Source organism: Coenobita brevimanus, chromosome 40, assembly GCF_032717465.1.
Source record: "Coenobita brevimanus isolate Jiangsu-jjx chromosome 40, ASM3271746v2, whole genome shotgun sequence".
NCBI classification, from domain to species: domain Eukaryota; kingdom Metazoa; phylum Arthropoda; class Malacostraca; order Decapoda; family Coenobitidae; genus Coenobita; species Coenobita brevimanus.
In genome coordinates this window covers 36,499,434-36,520,454 of record NC_136993.1, presented here as the reverse complement: position 1 = coordinate 36,520,454, position 21,021 = coordinate 36,499,434, and the positions used below count along the sequence as shown (strand labels likewise).

Sequence of the window (21,021 nt, the reverse complement as noted above, 5' to 3'; positions counted from 1 at the left end):
TCAAAGGGCCGCTACAAGATAGGTATCAAGCTTAAATGATCTAAGCTACAAAGAAAGACTAAACAAACTGAATCAACCTACACTACAGGAGAGAAGGAAAAGAGGAGACATGATTAGGCTATACAAGTGCATATCAGGGAAGGAGAAAGTGGACATAAATGATTACATTACCTATGGGGATGCATCAGCAAGAGGACACTGCAAAAAACTGCATAAAAAGAGAGGCGATAAACGGTTAGGAAATTTAGTTTCCCAAATAGGACAATTGATCAGTGGAATGCACTACCGAATGAAATAGTGTGAGCCAAAACAATTCATAAATTCAAGGATATGTACGATAAAAATGGTTTAAGACACGGGACAGTACGAGCTTGACTCATTCCTGTAAAGATACAATTAGTTAAGAACAAGACCATGTGCAATATTGCGCTTTCGCACATGCCTTGCGTACCTGTCCTGTGGATTGCACACTGCGCAATCCAAGGGACACAAGGTCTTGGGAGCTTCCCCTATGTCTGGACAAGGGATGGGGGAGGCTTGGGCGGGTTGCGAGGGTTCTTGCGGGAGGGACAGAGGGTAGTAGCATGTCTTTAAATGCTTCAACAGAGATAATGTATTTTAATATTTTTATCTATCTATTGCCAGACGCTTCAATCCCGTTTGGGGTGGCCACAAACAAATTGCCTCCAAGTCGCCCTGTCCCCCGCCATTTCACTGCCCTGCTCCCAACTCACGCCCCTCTCTCTCATATAACTCTCCACCCCATCCCTCCATCTCATCCTCGGCCTCCTCCTCCCTCTTCCCCCCTCCACCTCACTCACATACACTCTCTTCGTCAGTCTGTCACCCTCCATCCTCTCCACATGGCCAAACCACCTCAGTGTGTTCCTCATAATGCTTCCTATCGCATCCACATCCACACCACAACGCTCCTTTATATCTTCATTCGTCAGCCTGTCTCTCCATGTGACTCCACAGGGTCCTCTTAAATAACTCATTTCCACTGCTCTCACTCTTGACTTGTGTCCTTCCAACAACGTCCAAGCTTCACTTCCGTACGTTAGGGTTGGTATCACAATACTGTCATGTAGTAACTTTTTCACTTCCATGCTCACTTCCCTGTTTCTTATCACTGCTTTCGAAGAACCAGCAACCTTTCTTCCTTGCTGTACCCTTTCAAGCACTTCACCCTCCAAACCTCCATCCTTACTCATCACACTACCCAAGTACTTAAACAAAGAATGGTTGGGGTTTATTGCTCATGTAATGCCACTCAGGGATGATTGAGGCTGGTCACTTTCATTTTAAATGTCAGGACCAACTGCCTAGCCCCTGGCTCCTACGGTCCTCATGGGGCACGGTAAGATAATAATAATAATAATAATAATAATACAGCAGACACAGTTCCATTTATATACCTATTGTGTCATGATGCATGTACTATAATACATATACATATTACTTACATACAAGTGTCTATGGAAATCCAGCAACAAAATAGAAACCCATCTCTATTTATTGTTCCACCATCCAGATTTCCTTAGGTGTTATTCCTGAGTCAGCCTTAATGGCAAACATTGTATAGATCTGGATTCCTACTCTGCACTTCATAACTGCCACAGATGACACTGGACCTAAATATTTACCCATATGTTGTTGATGCCAAATGAAGACCTAACTGCAACTTTGGTGGGTGGGTTGAGACAGGAGGTGATGTTTGGTGTGAGCAGCTTGGTCCAGTAATCAAAAAGGCCTGCTTCAATAATCCCCGTGATCCTGAAAAACATTATGGGAACAACTAAGGTTTTTAGACTTTTACTGGACTGTCTGATTTGACTTAAATTGTTCTTGCTCTCTTAATGCTTCGTGGGCAAGGGGTTATCAAGTTACACGGAAGGCTGATGGGGTCCCGGCGGACACCAAACCTTAATGGTGTATTTCTGCCATATTCATGAAATTATAACTACTAAACTTTGTACACATGTTGCCCAGGACACGGCACGTGAAACCAACCCACAAAGTGTCCCTTTATTATTATTATTATTATTATTATTTTAACCTGTACCATCCCAGGCATTTCTGCAATTTTATACCCACCTAATCCCCGACCAAAAACGGAAAAAATATTTATTGCATAAAACAATCCAAAAGGACATATAAGTCAAGGAAAAGCCAATAATAGTGCTCCTTATAGGAGAAATAAGAGCAGGATGGCCGTCGGTCGTGTTTTTAGCCCAGTTTCCCAAGCCGTGAACAAGTTTTCCCACCCAGCTGGTTGGGATGAGAGAGAACGGGGGGGGGGGGGGAGGAGGAGAAAGAGGGATTCTCCTTTCTCAGTGTTCTCCACTGGCTCATATTCCTTCCCAGAATAGGCATCTAGGTCTTTCTCTTCTGAAGAATCACTAAATGGAGGGACAGAAGGGTCCATGTGACAATTTCAACAGCCTCCTCCAGCCCAATGAGGCGGAAAAATTGCGTGATTTTCGCGACATTCTCATGCTACGACAGACAGTGGCACACTGATGTTACCCACCCACGCAGAACCAAACTCAGTACTACAACTGCATGGACAGTGTGTTGCCAATATATTAAGCTACTCCTTCACAAAAAATCAGCTAGATTAAAGCAGTTTGAGACGTGCTACAGCGCTCGAATTTTGCTGTCGGCACCATCACGTCGCTTGGGTTAATCGAGACGTTTTGTACTGTCGGCACCATGCCGACGGCGGGATTGCACGGGTTAACAATTTTTTTAAATCAAAATTTTATTAAAGTTTGAGTGTGGAAGAACTGATTCTGCACTAATTTGAATGTCTGATTATCAGTATTCTTGGAACTGGTTCTCAAAATATTAACAAGTTCATGTGTAGTAGTAGTAGTAGTAGTTGTTCCCTAGGCAGTCTGGCCGAACAGCCCCGAGTCCCTTAGGAAGGCCATGGCCGAGGCCGGGCTTTCCCACAGAGCTCTCAAAGAGTGTATGTTGTGTTGTTGGCATAGGTCATTGTGTGCAATGCAGTCTTCCATAATGTGCTTAATAGTATGGGGTGCTGTGTTGCATCCTGGACAGGCATCAGCGACGGAGTCATCCAGCCTCTTTTGGTAGCTTAAGAGGGCTGGATGGTGCCCACATCTCAGTCTGGCCAAGTGGACCCTGTCCTCATGAGGAAGATAGGATTCAGAAGTGTGGATGTCAGGAGGCCGTGCATGCAGCTGTGTGTTGTCTTTCAGTGACTGAATGGAGTGGCGAGTGATCTGAGTGTGGATATGCTTCTGGAAGCTGGTCTGAGGTGGGCAAGGGGGGAGAGATGACAGTATTTGTGTATGGTATCGTGTGCTGGGTGTTGTTTTGATGTTCCTTGGTGTGGGTGAATGTGCTGCCATGTACTGCAGTGGATGTTGTGGTTTTGTGGAGGCTGCAGCAAGAAACTGGGTGCCTCTCATGTCTAGATGATCCTTGACTTTGAGGACTTTGGTTTCTTGAAGTAGGTGGTCTGTGGGTGTAGTTGCTGTGCAGCCTGTGATTATTTTTAGGGCCTTGTTCTGTATGGTCTGTGGTGTGTTGTAGTGTGTTTTGGTGAGGTTAGAAGCCCAGGCAGGGCTTGCATAATTCATCACTGAACGTATGTATTGTTTGTATACTGTGGTGGTGGTTTCTTTGTTGTGTCCGAATGTTGTATGGGCAAGTGACCTCAAGGCATTGAGTCTTGGTGTTATTTTATTTTCAATGTTTGCGATGTGTTGTTTAAATGACATTGATGTATTGTATGTTACACCAAGGATTTTGGGTGTATGTGTGTGGTTGGGGAGTGTTGTTTATGGTAAGGTGTGGGATGTGACTGTTCTGCTGTCCAGTTTGTGAGAAGAGTCACTGTAGATTTGGCTGGGGCTATTTTGAGCCTGTTTGTGGTGAACCATTCGTGTAGTGTGGTTCACCACACTACACGAATGGTTCGTCATCATTCAACCTTACCTCAGTTGAGGTAAGGTTGAATGATGTGTGCAGCTGTGTTTGCGTTTTGGTGCGTACATGTAAGTGTTATATCATCTGCAAAGGAAGCTATGTGTATCTGTGGTGTGTGGGGTGTGGGTACGTCGTGTATGTATAGGTTAAAGAGTGTAGGGGACAAAACAGATCCTTGGGGGACGCCGTTTGTGAAGTTTCTGATGTTAGAAGACTGACCAACAAATGTTACGTGTGCACATCTGCCTGCTAAGTAGTTTGCCAGCCATGTTTTTGTGTTATTGTGCATGTTTGTGTTGAGTATTTTGTTTGTGAGGTTGTGGCGGGGGATGGCATCAAAAGCTTTGCTAATGTCTAGTGTGATTAGGACTGTTCTGTGTGGTGGCCTAGCTGAATTCATGCCATTGAAAACTCTCTGTGTAAGGTCTGTAAGAAGGGTGTTTGTGGAGTGTAGTGGTCTAAAGCCATGTTGTGACTGGGCTAGGAGAATGTGAGGTGTGACTAGTTGTAGTACCAGTCGTTCAGTGACTTTAGAGGGGGTGCAGGGGAGTGTGATGGGGCGATGTGAGGAGGGTAACGTGGGGTCTTTGTTGGGTTTAGGGATAATGATGATATTGCCATGCTTCCAGATGTTGGGTATTATGTTGTGTGAGTAGCTGTAGGTTGATATGTTGGTGAGTGCTTGTATGCCTTGTGGTCCTAGGTGTTTAAGGTGATTGTTGCTTATGTTGTCTGGTCCACAGGCAGATGAGTGCTTGAGGTTGTTAATGATGTGCTTCGTTTGGTTGTAAGTGAAAGGTGCGTAGTCTGGGTCTGTGGGGAACTGTCTCTTACGTTGGATGATACGTCGGTCTTCGGGATGTGGGTTTAGATGGCTGACTTGTGAAAAGTGATTGATGAGAGTGTTTGCTTGTTGTTTGTTTGAGGGTATCGTGTCTGTTGTTGTGATGGCAGCATGTGATTGTGTGGTGTTGCTGTTGGAAAGTGTGATGCTGTTTAGTGTTTTGTAGAGTTTGCTGATGTTTGTTTTGTGGTCAAGTGTTTGGAGGTAATTTTTCCAGTTTAGTGTTTGCTGTTCTGATATTTTATTGTTTATCTGAGAGTTGAGTTCTTGTATTTGTTGTGTGGTGTCTTGTGTATGGGATGTTGGGGAGTGTCGCAGTGTGTCCCGTTGTCTGATGAGGCCTTGAATTTCTGGTGTGAACTTGGGGTTGTGTCTCTTTCTGTTGCCTCTAGGGATGTGTCTTTTGTCTGCATTTTGTATTATTGTATTGAAAGTGTGCACAGCGGTGTTGATGTTTGTGATGGGTGTACTGTTTAGTGTTTCGAGATGTTGTTCTGTTTCAGATACAAAGGTCTCCCAGTTGGCTCTCTTATAATTAGTGTATGTGTTTTTGTGGCCAGCTGGGGTGACTCTGGTTTTGGTAGTGATGGTGATTGGGAGGTGATCAGAACCCAGGGTTTTGACCACTATCCATGATGTAGTGGGGGCGAGGTTTGGGGAGCAGAAGATGATGTCTGGAGATCATGGGAGGAAGAGGGCTTGGTGTGGGATATGGGTATGTTGGTCTAGACTGTTTAGTATGAAAAGATGATCTGTCTGGGATTGTAGTACCAGCCCTCTGTCTGTGTCAGGGTTGTTGACATGCCAGGCCGACGACTTGGCGTTGAAATCACCACCCAGGATGATGTTGGGTATGTTAGTGATGTGGTGTATATGTGGAGAGTAATTGTGTGGTACTGTGGGGGACGACTGGGGGGGAATGTATGTGTTAGCGATTGTTATGTGTGATTTGTTGCCAGTGCTTATTTTAATTGATTGTATTTCTGTTGTGGTGTCATGTGGGGGGAGAAATGACTTTGTGTGTGCACTGGTATATGCAAAGTTGATGGATTTGTGTATCAGGGTGATGAGTCCACCACCACCACCACCGTCAGCCCGGTTTTGTCTAATGGTGGTGAAGTTATGAAATGTTGGTGTTTTCTGTGCTCTGTGTAGTTTTGTTTCTTCTAAGATGGCAATGTGTATGTTCAGTTGTTTGATGAATTGTGTGAGTTCATATTTTTTGGTGTTTATGCCATCTATGTTTAATTGAAGGATGTTTATGTTGTGTGTGCGATGTGTGTTGGCTGCTGCGGCACGGGGAGGAGGTGGTGTGGGTGGAGGGGAAGGAGTAGGAGGTGGTGTGGGTGGAGGGGAAGGAGTAGGAGGAGGTTGTAATGGAGGCGAGGGTTGAGGTGGATTAGGATGGGTTGGATTGGTGGGAGTTGGAAGACTGGATGGTGTGGGAAGGGTTGGTGGGTTTGGCTGTGGAGGTGTGAAGGAAGTAGGAGTAGGATTGGAAGGAGGGTTGATGGGTGGGGGGAAGGAGCATAAGGACCAGATCCAGGCGTTTGTGTAATGTTTTATGGATGCAAGTGTTGTGCAGGTGTAATGGGTCCAGTTCTTGCAGGAATTGCACTGAACTGAACCCTGTGTCTGTCGGCTCGACGTGATAGGTTTTGAGCATGTTGGACATAATTATGTATTTGTTGGTGGGTCCTGGATTGCTCTCAATGTCCCCGGCTAGAAGAAGTCTAGAAATGACAGCTGGGGAGTCATTTCTCGGTGTAGAAAAAACGGTGTTGTTGTGTGTGTTGTGTCGGGAGATGTGGTACTTGGCCGGGCGACCGAAGCCACTCCCAGGTACTCAAGCCCCGCATGGGGCCGGGGGGGGGGGTTGCGGTGGTTTGGCCTCCATGCTGTCCTCCTCTTCTCATCGACAGCCTCTGGGGGGTAGACCCACGACAAAGACGCCACCGCTCCAGGTCCACAAGTTCATGTGTAAAGTAAATTAGCATGATCATAAAATAAAACTTTCCCTATAATGTTCAAATTTGGTATAATAATTTCTTGTTTCATCCTCTTGATGAGCATCTTCTGTATTACTACCACCACTTTCATTTCTAGAACCATCATCAGCACTCACAGGAGACTCAATACTACTCACACTAATTTCACTGTCCGATCATTCAAGCACTTCATAATCATCACCATCGGATAGAGATAAATCACCATCTGAATAATTTTCATCTTCTGTCACCTTCTGCCACCGCCATTGAGGCATAAAACTTTGCTACTGGTATTGACATTGTCATAATGTTTATGATCTGAAATATCTGAAAAAAAAAAAAATAGTCACACGAAAGGCCAAGTTGGGTCCTGGCAGACCCCACTGACATTTATTGCAATGTCATTCCTTAATCATGCGAGATTTATTGCTCAAATTTTATGAGGATATAAAATAACCATCTACAATAAAAGTCATGAGAGGCCAGGCTGTGAAAGTAAAAAATGGCTTAATGGCAACATTTTAGAAACATGCTAGGGTCTGCAGGGACCCTGTTTGCCCATGAAGAGTTAAGGCTATTTTATCCAACTGTAGGGAGACCTTGTTGTGGAAATGTTAACGAAGAATGTACCAAACCCTGTAATTTAAAACCTCTACTGAAATTAATAAAATTATCCGGTGGTACCGAAAGTATGAATAAAGACTCCATCGTAGTGAGGAGGTGTAACCAGTGGGGTAAAGAATGAAGGAAGATATAGAGCACTTTACAATTCTATTTTTCTTTACACGGGTGTCCAGTGTTGGAGGGGGATGCCTTCAGGTGACTGCACAAACAATCATCCCTCAGCTCACTCCCTAGCCCCACAAAAGAAATATGGTGTGCTGTAGGAAAGTATATTTTCCTCCTGCAGTCCACTGGGTTCATGTCCTATGATCCAGTGGCTACGGCAATAATCAGGGTGCCTGGTAGTCTTGTAACTCTGTGATTCTGTAGCCACTGACGGAAGACCTAACCACGTACGTGAGTCTGATCTTCATGAGATCGCTGAAAGTTTTCCAGTCAAAAATTATGTTTACTTATATTAAGGTGCAGCTTATTAATCTGTCTGAATTTAATCTGGACAATGTTAGTAATGTAAAAGCAAGTGTATGAACAATATCAACTCAAAGTAATGTATACTTACTTCTGGTTGAGATGTAAATTTACGTTCTTCCCTATCCACTCCCTAGTGGCTGAGACATAAATTTTGTTAATCATTACTAACCATATTGCATTATAAAAAGTAGAAGATACAGCCAAGTAGGCTGAAGACACTAACATTAAACGATGAGCATGTGTAGCAAATACCACAGTGAGCTGAGATATAATGGTAAATAACTTGTATTCATAAACCAACAACAGAAACCTAAAAAAGTAGGATCCAGATGTACTCATATAAAGAAAACTAACAAATTTTCCTGATAGCAACTTTTCATAGCAGATGAGTTTCAACCCGCTCCATCCCGGCAGATTTTTCACAACTGATCCCCCCCAATCCCAGCAGTTTTTGTTTTTTTTGTTTTTTTTGCTCAAGCCTCCGCTTTTGGTGGGAAACGATGGCAGATCACAGAGAAAGTGCTAACATGAGCCTAGAAGTGGTCTAAACAGGTGACCCTCCAGTCCTCCACGCATCTGGTACTGTATTCTCTGGAGGCGCTCTGCTGCTGTCCTGATTTCTATGATTGGGGTTAATAGTGGAAATCACTCAAAATAGGTAGAGATTTCTTAATTTGGTACAAAATAACATGTAGTACAGGAATATAATGGTTTTCACACAAAAATATAGGCGAAATAACGAGTGTTCCATTGAGCGAGCATAGTGAAATCACCAAAATTGGTCACATATGACTCGCTATGACTGTTGTTCCAGCATACATTTTTTCAACTTACATAATACTTTTCCACTAATTTTATACCCGTTTCCACTTTATATAACGGTTATCACATATTTCCAGGCCTTATGATTATATTTAGCGTAATATTAGCACATATTTACTTAATGAGCAAACTCGCTATGACTGTTGTTTCAACTTGCACTCTCTTTTTCAACTTATATAATACTTTTTCACTAACATTACTCCATTTCCACTTTATATAACTTTTATCACATATTTACGGGCCTTACTATTATATTAAGAGTCATATTATCGCATATGTACTGGCATTACTCTTATAGTGACCATCATATTATCGCAAGCACGCACAGTATCAGTTATGTACCGAGGTGTGATATTCCCTGAAACATGGCTCAAGGCACAACCCTAGGTTGCATTCCACACACTCGTATCTCATCTCTTTCCTCTGACTGGCTGGTCTTATTTTAGAGTGCTTGCATACGTGTCAGCAGCGCTGGGGTCTAGGATGGTTTGATTGAGGAGGGATGCTGCTGAGGAAGTGGCATCCTGTGAGGCATAGGGAATTCTGGGTGGATGTGGGGGGGCGGATGTGGTGCTGGGCCTGTCCTGTGTGTACCTGCTGATAATTTCACGAGACAGCTCCCTCACAAACCCCTCAAAGGTCTCAGAGGTTCCCATTGTCAAGGCGTGGAGCTAGTGTGCATTGAGGACCATGATGTCAACCAAGTGGAAGAAGAGCTTTTTGTACCACTTTATCATGATCCTGGCACACTCCACACTGGAAATCAGAGTCAGACTGGTCCACTTGCCTCATGTTGACATTGTAGTCCAGTACCAACTCCAGTTTCCAAATGTGGTGTCTTCTCTCACTGCTGTAATCCACAGAGTCTATGCAGTGCATCAGGGGGCGGTGTACCAATGACAGGAGGCAAACTTCCCTGTTGTGGTTCCATATGGTGGTGAGGATGTTATTCACCTGGAAGAAAACCACCTCGTTCTTGTCAAGTTTCCTCCCAACCTTGACCATATGGCAACAGATTCTCTTGACTGTGCCACAGACTCAGGTGTCGTGAAGGTGGAGGTACCGAGTGAGAAGGGGGCTAGGTACAAGTTGTCCAGGTACAAGACGTGATCATGATGAAGGTACTCCTCTATCACTGTCTTCACCACGGCCCCAGAAAGTCCAATACTTCAATCTTCTATTATGTCTGTCTGTGCACTGGTGCACAAGACTATGTCTTGCACATAACTAATCTTACAGTCACACGTAACAAAGACCTTGAACCCACAACGGTGTCTCTTGTTGGGTATGCACTGGCGAAAAGAAATATTGCCTCTCCACAACATGAGACTCTCGTCTATGACCAGGTCTCTGAAAGGATAGAAGTATGAGTAGAACTTTTCATGCGGTTGTTTAAATACCATCCATAGTCTCCTCATTTTGTCAGTGTTATCAGCATTACCAGGGTCGTTGGCATCGTAAAATTGGAAGCGGCTGAGAATTTGCTGGAATCGATTATGACTCATTACCTTGCCAAAGAAAGGTGTGCTGGTCATTGGGTCCGTTGACCAGTATCCCGGAATTTGTTTTTTCCGTAGAATACCATCAAGAGAACCAGAGCCAAAAAGATGAACATCTCACCTAGGGTTACTGGGTAGTCGTATTGTTGGGAGTGTCTGTTCATCGTACAGTGATGCCCGCATTCACGGCACAGGCTGCTTGCAAATATATTCGTCTGCTCCACTGCGTGGCCCACAAACTCCTCACCAAAGAACAGATGGAAGAAATCCACCCTAGTGGAGCCTGCATGGATTCCAGGAGCCATGCAGCCAGACCACCACTCCTCGGTGAAGGGGTGAATGATGGGAATGAAATCACTCCCATCTTCCCAGTCCCATGACACTACCGTCTCCAGCCTCGTCCCCATCGTTGGTTTCGTCGGGATGGGGAGGAGAGGGTGGTGGGGGAGGTTGGGGAGGTGGAGAGCATTGCCCTTCCCCACTCCCACTCCTCTTCCCTCTCCCTTTTCCCTTCCCCTTTCCCTTCCCTTTCCTTCCTTTCCCCACATCACGGGGCTGTGGGGAGGATGAGTGGGAATCTTGCGGGGAGAAAGAGGTGCTAGGTCGCAGCTGCTCCTCACCTGCCCGCTGTCCATGTGCACCACATGCTTGCCCTGCCTCCCTCCCACCACCACTTTCTCTTTCAATGCTCAATCCTGCCACACCACCTGTGCCTTCCCCAGACAAACAGAAGGACCATATCTTATTTTCCTTCTTGCCACACCTTCGGCTCCAAGCAGTGAAATCCTCTCCCTTCCCAACCACAAGGTAACACCACGCCCTACTGCGCCGTCCTCGTCCTCGTCTTCATCAGATCCTTTGTCTAGGGGTTGGAGAGAGGTGCATGCACATGTATGGGGTCCATGCTAGCCTTCCCTCGCCCTACGGTACGTGACATACTACCTTCCTTGGAAAAGGTACCTCCTCATCACTGCTGCTCGTTTCATCATCAGGCAGCACGTAGTCCTAGTCCTCCACATCATCATCTAGTGGAGAATCACCATCTCCTGTGAAGGCGTCAAGGGCGGCTTGAATTTCGTCATCAGAGAGACCTCAGTGTGCCATGTCTGTTCTGGGTTACTGCTAACAGGTGAGTGACCAAGACAAGGGAGTGCACGGGTCACACGAGGTCTGGAAGGGTCCCTGCCTGGCGGCAGTTAGAGGAGGCTGGCCCGTGTTTATGTACCGAAAATCACACGCGAAATTTGAAAAATGTGCAAATGACCAACCTTGCAATTGCAGCACATCCATAAACGTCAATGGGAGTCACAGTGACAAAACGTTCGGGAGCATATGTTTGTTAATGGGACGCGGCGGGTTAACACAAATGTTTTTTTTCCTTACATATTCCATTCTTATATTAACCCTTGTTTGGTAACTTTATGAATGAAGAGAAAGATATAATGAATGAATCTTAGGCGAGATTTAGGTTTAATAAAGTTAGCAATTATGAAAGCACAATTCTCACCTGCGACTGAGGGACTGGATCAAAGGACTACCCTTGGGTCCTGCTATGGCCATAATTGTAGGCAGGAACTTTGCTTTGGCCAAGTAGAAGTAGCACTCGCCTTGTGTATTGAAAGATGGATTAAATTTTAGTGTAGATATTGCAAAAAATCCGTTCATGCGTCTACTTATGGATAGAAAATTTTATCTTGTCACTAAGGCTTTCATATTGGATAGGTAATATTCTTCAGATATTTCACTCACGAACTGACTATCAGTATTTTCTTAACACCCTCAGGCTCCTAAAATTCACTCTGCCCTGAAGAAAACCGTCTGGAATTAGCTGGAAGATTTTACTAGACTTCTCCCAACCATATGAATGTTAATGGTTACAACACTGATATTCAGGGAGTGTATCCTCAAACGAACTTACGATCGTCTCCCTGTCGTAATTTGGATTTGTTTCTGCAAGAAGGACAAGGAAGGAATTCTGCAGAATGTTTGGAAGGTCTAAGGCCTGTATTCTTGTCTGTTAGGGAAGCTGAACACCTTTACTTATAAGATTAATTTTTGTTACACATTTCTCTCTTCTTCTGTGTTACATATATCCTTCCAATATCGCCACACTTCAAAAATAACATAGAATTATATTTCAACAGGCAATATCCAAAAGTAAATCGCTAAGGATGAGGTCTTAAAGAGCTTCCGTAACCGAGGAGAATACCGACTCATGTCTGAAATTAATCCTACAAAATAGACAAAAATGCCGTGACTTGTAACTGTTCCTGCAGGTAGGACATGGAAAGGAACATTCAGAGTCTTGCCTTGTATATAATCCTTCCTGGGTAAAGAAATTAATGTTACGGCGGAGAATCGATCGTAAATATGTCCAGTATCGCACCCCAGGCTACTATGACACTGAATGAAATCGGTAGCAGTTTTCTGGAGCTGACTACTACACTCACTTTACATTAACTAGGCCCAGATATTTTTTTCCTTTTGCAGCTTATTTCACACAGCTTATTTACAAAATGGGACAAGTATGGATCTCTAACACCCCATCTAAAAGAATTTCTTCATGACTTGCATCACATTCTAGTGTTAATCTCTTGTTAAAACTCACCAATCAACATGACGAGACGATAATTTTAGGCCAAGCTTGAGTAAAACGGGTGTATTTATTTCGACCATATGAGGGTTGAAAGTGAGTACAGTTTATATTAAGGAGAGGAACTTGATAATTACAAGTAATCAAAAAGTAAACAGAAAAGCAGTATTGGATAAGAGACTGGTTTTACAGAATTGTTGGCACAATATTAAGGAGAGTTATAAAAAGTGATAGGAAGGAAAGGGAGAAACAGGAAGAGAGGAGGGCAGACAGAAACAGGATGATAAATGCAAAGTAGGCAGCGCTACAGGTGAGTGGATGATGGGCGCCACTACCTACCAATAATAAATACATGTAAAAGTCCTCATGCATTTTGGCATGCTTTTCCCAGTAGCATCATCACCATCATCATCAGCCTAACATTTGCTACCCTCAAAAGTATGTAATACAGTTACCATTACCCTTTACATTCGCATGGTCACGTCTTTACACTACATTGCAGCTGACAATAGATGATTGTATACGCCTGAAAATGAATTATAAGAGCCTGACAAAGATAATCTTGTGGCCATTAAATCCTCCCTAAAGTAGAAGAACGCCTGTGTTTAGCGTCAGTTTTAATTATGTGAATCATAGGAGCAGGAAGTAAGATACCTTTGTGAGAAAAGTCCTGAGCCATGAACATGCGTAACGTCAAGTCGCTGGCAACCAAGACATGGTCACCTCGTCTGACCTGAGAGTCCAGCTTCGTCATAAAGTCCCGGCCCAAGGCAAGCTTCAGGCGTCCCTTGTGTTTCAAGTTTGCCACGTCTCTCAGTGGTCCGTTCTCTTTTGTCTAGGCGAGGATAATATATGATCTGAATGACAGGTAAACTGCGATGCCCTTCCTTTTTTATTTATTATTGCAGCCATTTGACGACTTTATTCAGCCTAGAGAAGCCCTTGAATGCAAAATTGTTAAGGCTGTGTCAGATCACCAAGGCTTTTATTCCCTTACTACTCTTATGGTAGTACATCACAGGTACGAAGGTAATAATCCACCTCCTACATCTAAGTCTAAAAATTATCGGGTCTACCAAATTTATTATTATAATTATTATTATTATTATTATTATTATTATTATTATTATATCTGCAAATATCCAAGTTGCATAAAATAACTTACAGCAAATGCGTCAAGCAAGGCCGAGCCCGCTGGAAAGAAAGCGGTGACTGGACTGGCAACAATATCTTCCAGTGACTGTATGGGCATGGGGATGTATCTGATGGCCAGGAGGGACATAAGATTGCCGGCGTAACTTAGGAACAACACCAACATGGCCAGCATCCACACTCCCAAAACCACACGTTCCCACCACCACCAACCCGTAGACTTGACCACATCTGGGTTAAGTTAGCATTGGTTAGGATCAGCACTAACATGGCCAACACTACACACTCACACCACCATCCTGCACACTTGGCTATATCTGGCTAAGGCTCAATTAATCAGTGCAAATAGTGCCAACAGCTGTACCTTCTCCATCTCCTGTTTCTCACCACCATCAATATCGAATGAAGATCACACCTGAAAATAAATATTTTTTATTTTGCAGTGCTGTTCATATGGTGAAACATTTTGTGACTAATCCCAGCTGATTGATTCAGTTGATAGAAGCGATCTACATTATTCCTTACAGTACAACACAGCTATGTTTCAAGAGGGGAGGATGCAGAGGGATGTTTTGCATCACTGTTAACACTACACGTGGCTCCACTGGACGTGGACGAGCAACCGCCCACGCCTGGTAAAGATGAATAGTACCTGGCCGTGAGAAGGTATTGCTTTCTTACTGTTCAGAGAGCAATGTGTCTGGTGGACGGGTATAGAAAGTCTGTAATAGTGGAGTAGAGTAAACTTTATAAAGTCAATCACTTCGTTAACGTTTTCCTGTTACCAGACGATTTTATTCATATTTTATGAACCCCTTCGTAGCGAAGGAATAGTAAAGACTGACTCACACAGTCCGAGGAAGAAAAAGAGTAGTTACGAGTGGAGTGGACAGGAAGGTGAACGTGGAGCACTTATCCCCAGAACTACTACTCTCTGGCATTCACTTCCTGGGAGTTGTTTCCTACAAACATTTAATCCACTTCAATTTAAATCCAGTTGTTATAAATATTTTATGAATGGAGGATGCCTTAAGGCACATGAACTTATTATTATCCCTTTGTTTTTCCTTCTTCCATTCGTATCTATATAAGAAAAAAGAAAAGTATGTGGTCGGCTAGTGGAGGCTAGAAGAGATGTAGGGGAGCTGAAGTCTGCAGTACTAGTGGTGAGGGTTCCGATTTATTCCCCTTCTTTGGAGACGTCGGAATAAGTTCGTTTCCTTTTCCGTGGACTAAGGTGTTTGTAACACTCCTCGATGGAGAACTATCCCCTCCTCCTCCCTTCCTCATAGTCCCACACTCCCACTTAACCCCGCCACTTTTCTCTCCGACCCCATAACCCCACCCGATACCCTCCGTACTCTGGCTTACAGCCGGCTAGGGGTTTCTGTACTTCAAGCACCTCTCTCATTACATGTAGTCCAAACAACTAATTAAGGAATAGTACAGTATATATCATAAACCAAGTTAGGAAAAGGTTTACTAAACTGTGTGTGTGTGTGTGTGTGTGTGTGTGAGAGAGAGAGAGAGAGAGAGAGAGAGAGAGAGAGAGAGAGAGTTAATAGACAGGGAGCGACAGGCGGAGAGGGAGAGGGAGTGGAAAAATGAGAATTGAGATAGTTACGGAGAAAATAAGATGGGGAGAGGCAAGGAATGAACAACGAGAGCTAAGAAAAGAGACAGAGTGAGAAGAAGAGACAGTGAGAGATGAAATGAGATACAAGGAGTGTGAAAGGGAATGAGAAGAGGGAGACTTGAATAGAAAGGCCGGGAGACAGGAAAGTAGAGACAAAAGGGGAGACAGCTGAGAGAAAATGGGAATGGAGCAAACATTGAAATAGGGATAACAAAAGGAGAAAGTGGGAAAGAAAGCTACGGGAGGGAATACTGAGAACGATAATGAGAAAAATGAGAAAAGGAGGCAAGGTAACAGGGAGGAGGAAGAAAGTGTGTTACTCTTTAGGATGCAGGGAAAGAACTAAGCAGGATAAAACGAAAGCACTGAGGCTGAGTAGAATGAATGTAACATTCAAGTAAAAAGGGAGGAAGAGAAACAGAGAAATTAAAGAAATTTGCGGAGAGAAAGTAGAGATTAAGGGTGGGAAGAAAATAGGTTAATTTTTAGGGCAAGAAAGAAGACAGTGGGAAGAGAGGAGTGAAAGAAGAGATTTCGAGTGACAGGGAATGACGGAGAGAGGAGAAAGAAAAAGAGCATTCAGTTATTACTGAGGAAAGAAAGCAGTGAAGGAAATGGATTTAGTACAAGTAAAGAAATACGGAGAAAGTAATGGAGAAAAAAAGGTAAGACGTGACAGATGAAAAAAGTAAGAGAAAGTTGTGGAACAGGGAGGGAGAAAGAAAAGATGAATGAGGTAAGGAAAGTGACAGAGGGGGAGAAAGACGAAGAAAAGAAAGAGAGAGAGAGAGGAGGGCCGAGACTGAGTAGATAGCTAAACAGAAAGAGGAAGGAGGAAAAAAGAAGCTGGGGATGAGACAAAGGATGCAGAGAAAGAAAGAGAGGGGGGGGGGAGCACACAGACAGGCACAGACAGATAGGTCGACAAATATTCAGAAAGTGTGTGTGTGTGTGTGTGTGTGTGTGTGTGTGTGTGTGTGTGTGTGTGTGTGTGTGTGTGTGCATGCTTGCGTCCATGTGTCACTTTCATAACATTGTTCCATTTTTTCACCTGCGTGTTTTCCTCTACTCTGCTTCAGTTTCTCCTCTCACCCACTTTTTTTTATCAGTATTTCTCCTGATTGTTCTTACCATTCCAAGTCTCTCTCTCTCTCTCTCTCTCTCTCTCTCTCTCTCTCTCTCTCTCTCTTTCTCTCTGTCTCTCTCTCTCTCTCTCTCTCTCTCTCTCTCTCTTGCAGTATTCCATTCTTCCCCTCCTTTCCTTCTCACTCTTCTTCCCACCTCTCTTTTTCTTCCCTATCTTACATCATTTTACTCTCTCTCTCTCTCTAGGAATAAAGAGATTGTTCTCACAGTCTATATCTCCTTAATACGGTCACATCCTGAGTTGCTGTGGAATTTTCGTAGCTTGAAAAAGACATACGTCGACTTCAAAAGAGTTCAGGAGACTAAGGTACCAGGTTCGCCTGAGGGCTGTGGGACATTTTTAGCAGAAACTCACAGACTACGAGGTCAGCTCATGAAAGTGTTTAAAATCTGAATGGGTTTCACAATCATTACATACAAAGTTGCTTACTCTTAACACTCACTCGGCACACAACCATGGTTGGAAGCTGTAAATGAAAAATTACCAGCAGAATTACGTGAAAACTTTTTCACGTGCAAGATCTGCTCCACATGGAACTGACTCAACATGGACGTTGTTAACACTACAGTACAGAAGTTTAAGGGATTCATCGGCAGGATCTTACACTAGAATAAATGTGAATTGGATATGCATTCCCAGGTAAACAAGGAGTATCTCCATGGTATGGCCTGCATAGTCATTAAGATCCTAACTTTTCCTTGTAACTCCTCTTTCTCTCTCTCTCTCTCTCTCTCTCTATCTATCTATCTATCTATCTTTCTGTGTGTGTGTGTGTGTGTGTGTGTGTGTAAAAGAGGTGTCTACTACAGCAACATTTAATCACAGCAGATTTATTCTCTCTCTCTCTCTCTCTCTTTTGTGTGTGTGTGTGTGTGTGTGTGTGTGTGTGTATGTGTGTGTGTGTGTATGTGTGTGTGTGTATGTGTGTGTGTGTGTGTGTGTGTGTGTGTGTGTGTGTGTGTGTGTGTGTGTGTGTGTGTGTGTGTAAAAAAGGTGTCTACTGCTGCAACATTCAGGCCACTTTCACACGAGACCACCGGTGGCGGCCACCGGTGGTCTCGTGTGAAAGTGGCCTTAATTACAGCAGATTTTCTCTCTCTCTCTCTCTAACAGTGTAGCATACCTTTTTCTAACTTGGTTTATGATATATACTGTACTATTCCTTTATTAGTTGTTCGGACTACACGTAATTAGACAGGTGCTTGAAGTACAGAAGCCCCTAGGTGGCTGTGAGCGAGAGTATAGAGGGTACCGGGTGGGGTTATGGGGTCGGAGAGAAAAGTAGGGGTGTTGGGTGGGAGTGTGGGACTATGAGGAAGGGAGGAGGCGGGGATAGCTCTCCATCGAGCAGTGTTACAAACACCTTAGTCCACGGAAAAGGAAACGAACTTATTCCGACGTCTGTACCATCAGAACAGCCTTGTGACAGCCACATGAGTGACAACAGCACCTTCTTTAAAGACAGCACAAACGTACACAAATAGTGTCAGATATTTTCATACAGTCAGTCCATGTGCATTCAGTTTAGATGGAGCATATCTATTGTAGCTGGCTTCTTTGTTCTGGTTACTGGTGAACATACAGGATGCTTGCATGATGACGGAGGAAATACTTAACCATCAGTGGGTCATGTGGACAATATGATTGCATTTCTTTGCATGTATATGGCTGGCCCACAGAAAGTGTGTAGTGGTAGACCCTTCTCATATGTCGGACGATGAGCATTGCAGCTGACTGTGTACATGTGGATCACGTTTGACCGATTATATCGCACATGGAAGATATCGTAAACTTGAGCAGGTTCCATGGTTGCTGAGAGCTCTTCTGAAACAAGATCATACCACATCAGAGGACTTTGAAGCAATCTCACATAACCATTTACTACTACGACATTACAGTATGAATTCTCACCTTGACGCAACAGGACACGCAGGCAGCTGGAAGCATTTGTAAACCACCTGGATCGTTTCACATCTTCAGGTAAACTAAGAGAAGTCACCAGCATTAAAGACCCGAGCACCCCGACGAGCTCCACCAGGATACCACCCCACACCAGTGGTCTGAAGGGATACAGGAAGCCCCAGGGATCCACCTCGGACGATCCAATACGGATGATGATGCGGGTGTACCATATTGTTACTGGGGCAGTAAAGTCGACCGCCTCTGTGCGGGGGGCTGTGACCTGGAGCAGTGTCCGCCCAAAGTCTACTTCCTGAAAAATATAGTGATAATAATAGAAAGCTTAGGTTTATACTTAACTCCAACACACCGACTCTCGTACTCGTACAGGTGGCGATCCCTGGGTCAAAGCTGTGACTCTCAAACTTGTGTTGAGAAAGATATCGTGCGTGAATTTAAAGCCATCTGAGTCTGGTCTGGTTTTCAAAGAATGCCAGACACTCCATAAAATCTCGTGACTCACCACTACAGTGTGGCCAACTTGATCAATTTTTTGTTAGGTTTGGTGATTTCAAAAATTCGCCCTGCAAAATTTTTTGCCGTTCAGTTACTTGGCAAAATTTTAGCTACTTTTTTCATTGTTTGGTGACATTGTTGGCAGTTCTTTGATCAAACCTATAGATATATATATATATAGATATATATATATATATATATATATATATATATATATATATATATATATATATATTTAATAATAGAACACAGGAGGAAAAATAAATGAATAAAAAAATCCATACACCAGATTAGTGGCCTCCACCATTCATAAAGTATCTGTAACAGTTGGCCTTGAACAGCTATAGGTTGAAGTTTGGGAAACAATTCCGGAGAAGCGAGTTCCAGGGAGATGCAGTTCAAGGGAATAAAAAGAATTCTGATTGGCACAAGTTCTGCAATATGGCTGTGTGACATTTCCAGTCATGAGCCATACCAGATCCCCGTGTAGCACGAGGGAAAGCATGGAGAAGTGGCACAATGGACGCAACTTCGTCTGAGCATTTGCCATAAAAGTATCTGTAAAATAATGCAAGGGAGGCAACATTCATTCTTACTTGTTGGTGAGGTAGTGTATTTATAATAGCAGGGTTATTAATAATTCCAACTGCTTTGTTCTGGATTTTGTCTAGTTGTTTCAGTGTAACCTCTCCACATCCATTCCACAAGGTTGAACAATACTCAGTCTGAGAGTGCACATGACTCTTATAAATTATAGCTAACTGCTGGTCAGTGAACAAGTTACGGTCTCTGTACAATAATCCACGTTTCCTTGTGGCAGTTTTAGCAAGTGATCTGACATAAAAGGTCCAGCTGAGGTCATTGTTAAGTGAAACATCGAGAATTTCAATGCTTTTGGAGATAGGAATATTAGTAGCACTGAAGGTAATATACGAATCTGGCAATATCTGTCTATTAGTAAAATGTATATGTTTGGTTTTACTAACATTAAATGAGACAAGGTTATTTCGTTCCCATTTATTGACCTTAGATAAGTCTTGATTTATGGGGATGGCTGTACTGAGATGAGAGAGATATTAAACTTTGTAAATGGATGTTTGAGTGTGAATGAACTGTGAAGTGTTGAGTCATCTGCATATGAATGGATGGGGTGGTGGGTGACAGATAAGAGATCATTAATATGAATTAGGAATAGGGTTGGTGCCAGAACTGAAATAATTTAAAAACATCAGCTAAGGAAAGAAAGTTAATATAAATAAAATGGGCACCTGTCATTCATACCAATCGTTCGTGTTCTGGACACACTCGTCTTGTACCACTCACCGTGACCATCTTGTCCTGTTTCTGTTAGAATACTTAGTTGAGTTACACCCCCTTTGTCCTACACTCACTCATAGGCTACAGCTAGCCTTTCGTGAGGAACGTTTTTCTGGAGTCGAATGCCCTTCAGACACGATGGTTCGTGATTGAAGATACCATAGTCAGATTTCTGAGCCAATGGATTGTGCCCCAAACTCAATTTGAACTTGCATGGAAAGAATAACGTTTTTGTACTGCCGAAACGCTTTAAGGAATGCTTTGTAATATAAAAAAATGTATGTTTATGGTGTTTTTAAGTGCATTTATGTAGATGATCATTGTGTCATTAAAATGTTTGATGCAAGAGTGAATGATTCAACAAAATTAGTAAATGATTTGCTTCAGCCGATTGACTCCCTGTACTCTAAGACCATCAACCCAGAAAAAAAAGTGACTCACTAGAAAGTTTTCTGGATCCTCACCCTTCTTTCAGTTATAAGTTTGAGTGAGAAATGAGGGACTGCATGTTTCCTCATAAGGTAGGTATTGTAAAAGGTATATCCACTTAGTT

The 21,021-nt window shown here is 43.3% G+C and overlaps 1 protein-coding gene across 1 annotated transcript; it reads right to left on the bottom strand.

Moving 5' to 3' along the window:
* Positions 1-396: 396 nt before the first annotated feature.
* LOC145397040 (uncharacterized) lies at positions 397-20,483 on the bottom strand. Its single transcript, XM_080270256.1, has 8 exons — positions 20,475-20,483; positions 18,648-18,948; positions 18,414-18,560; positions 13,967-14,184; positions 13,456-13,636; positions 11,716-11,815; positions 1,647-1,776; positions 397-456 (listed from the first exon to the last, which is right to left on the bottom strand). Exons 1-8 carry the CDS (start codon positions 20,481-20,483, stop codon positions 397-399), a joined length of 1,146 nt encoding a protein of 381 aa, XP_080126382.1.
* Between the last annotated feature and the right edge of the window lie 538 nt (positions 20,484-21,021).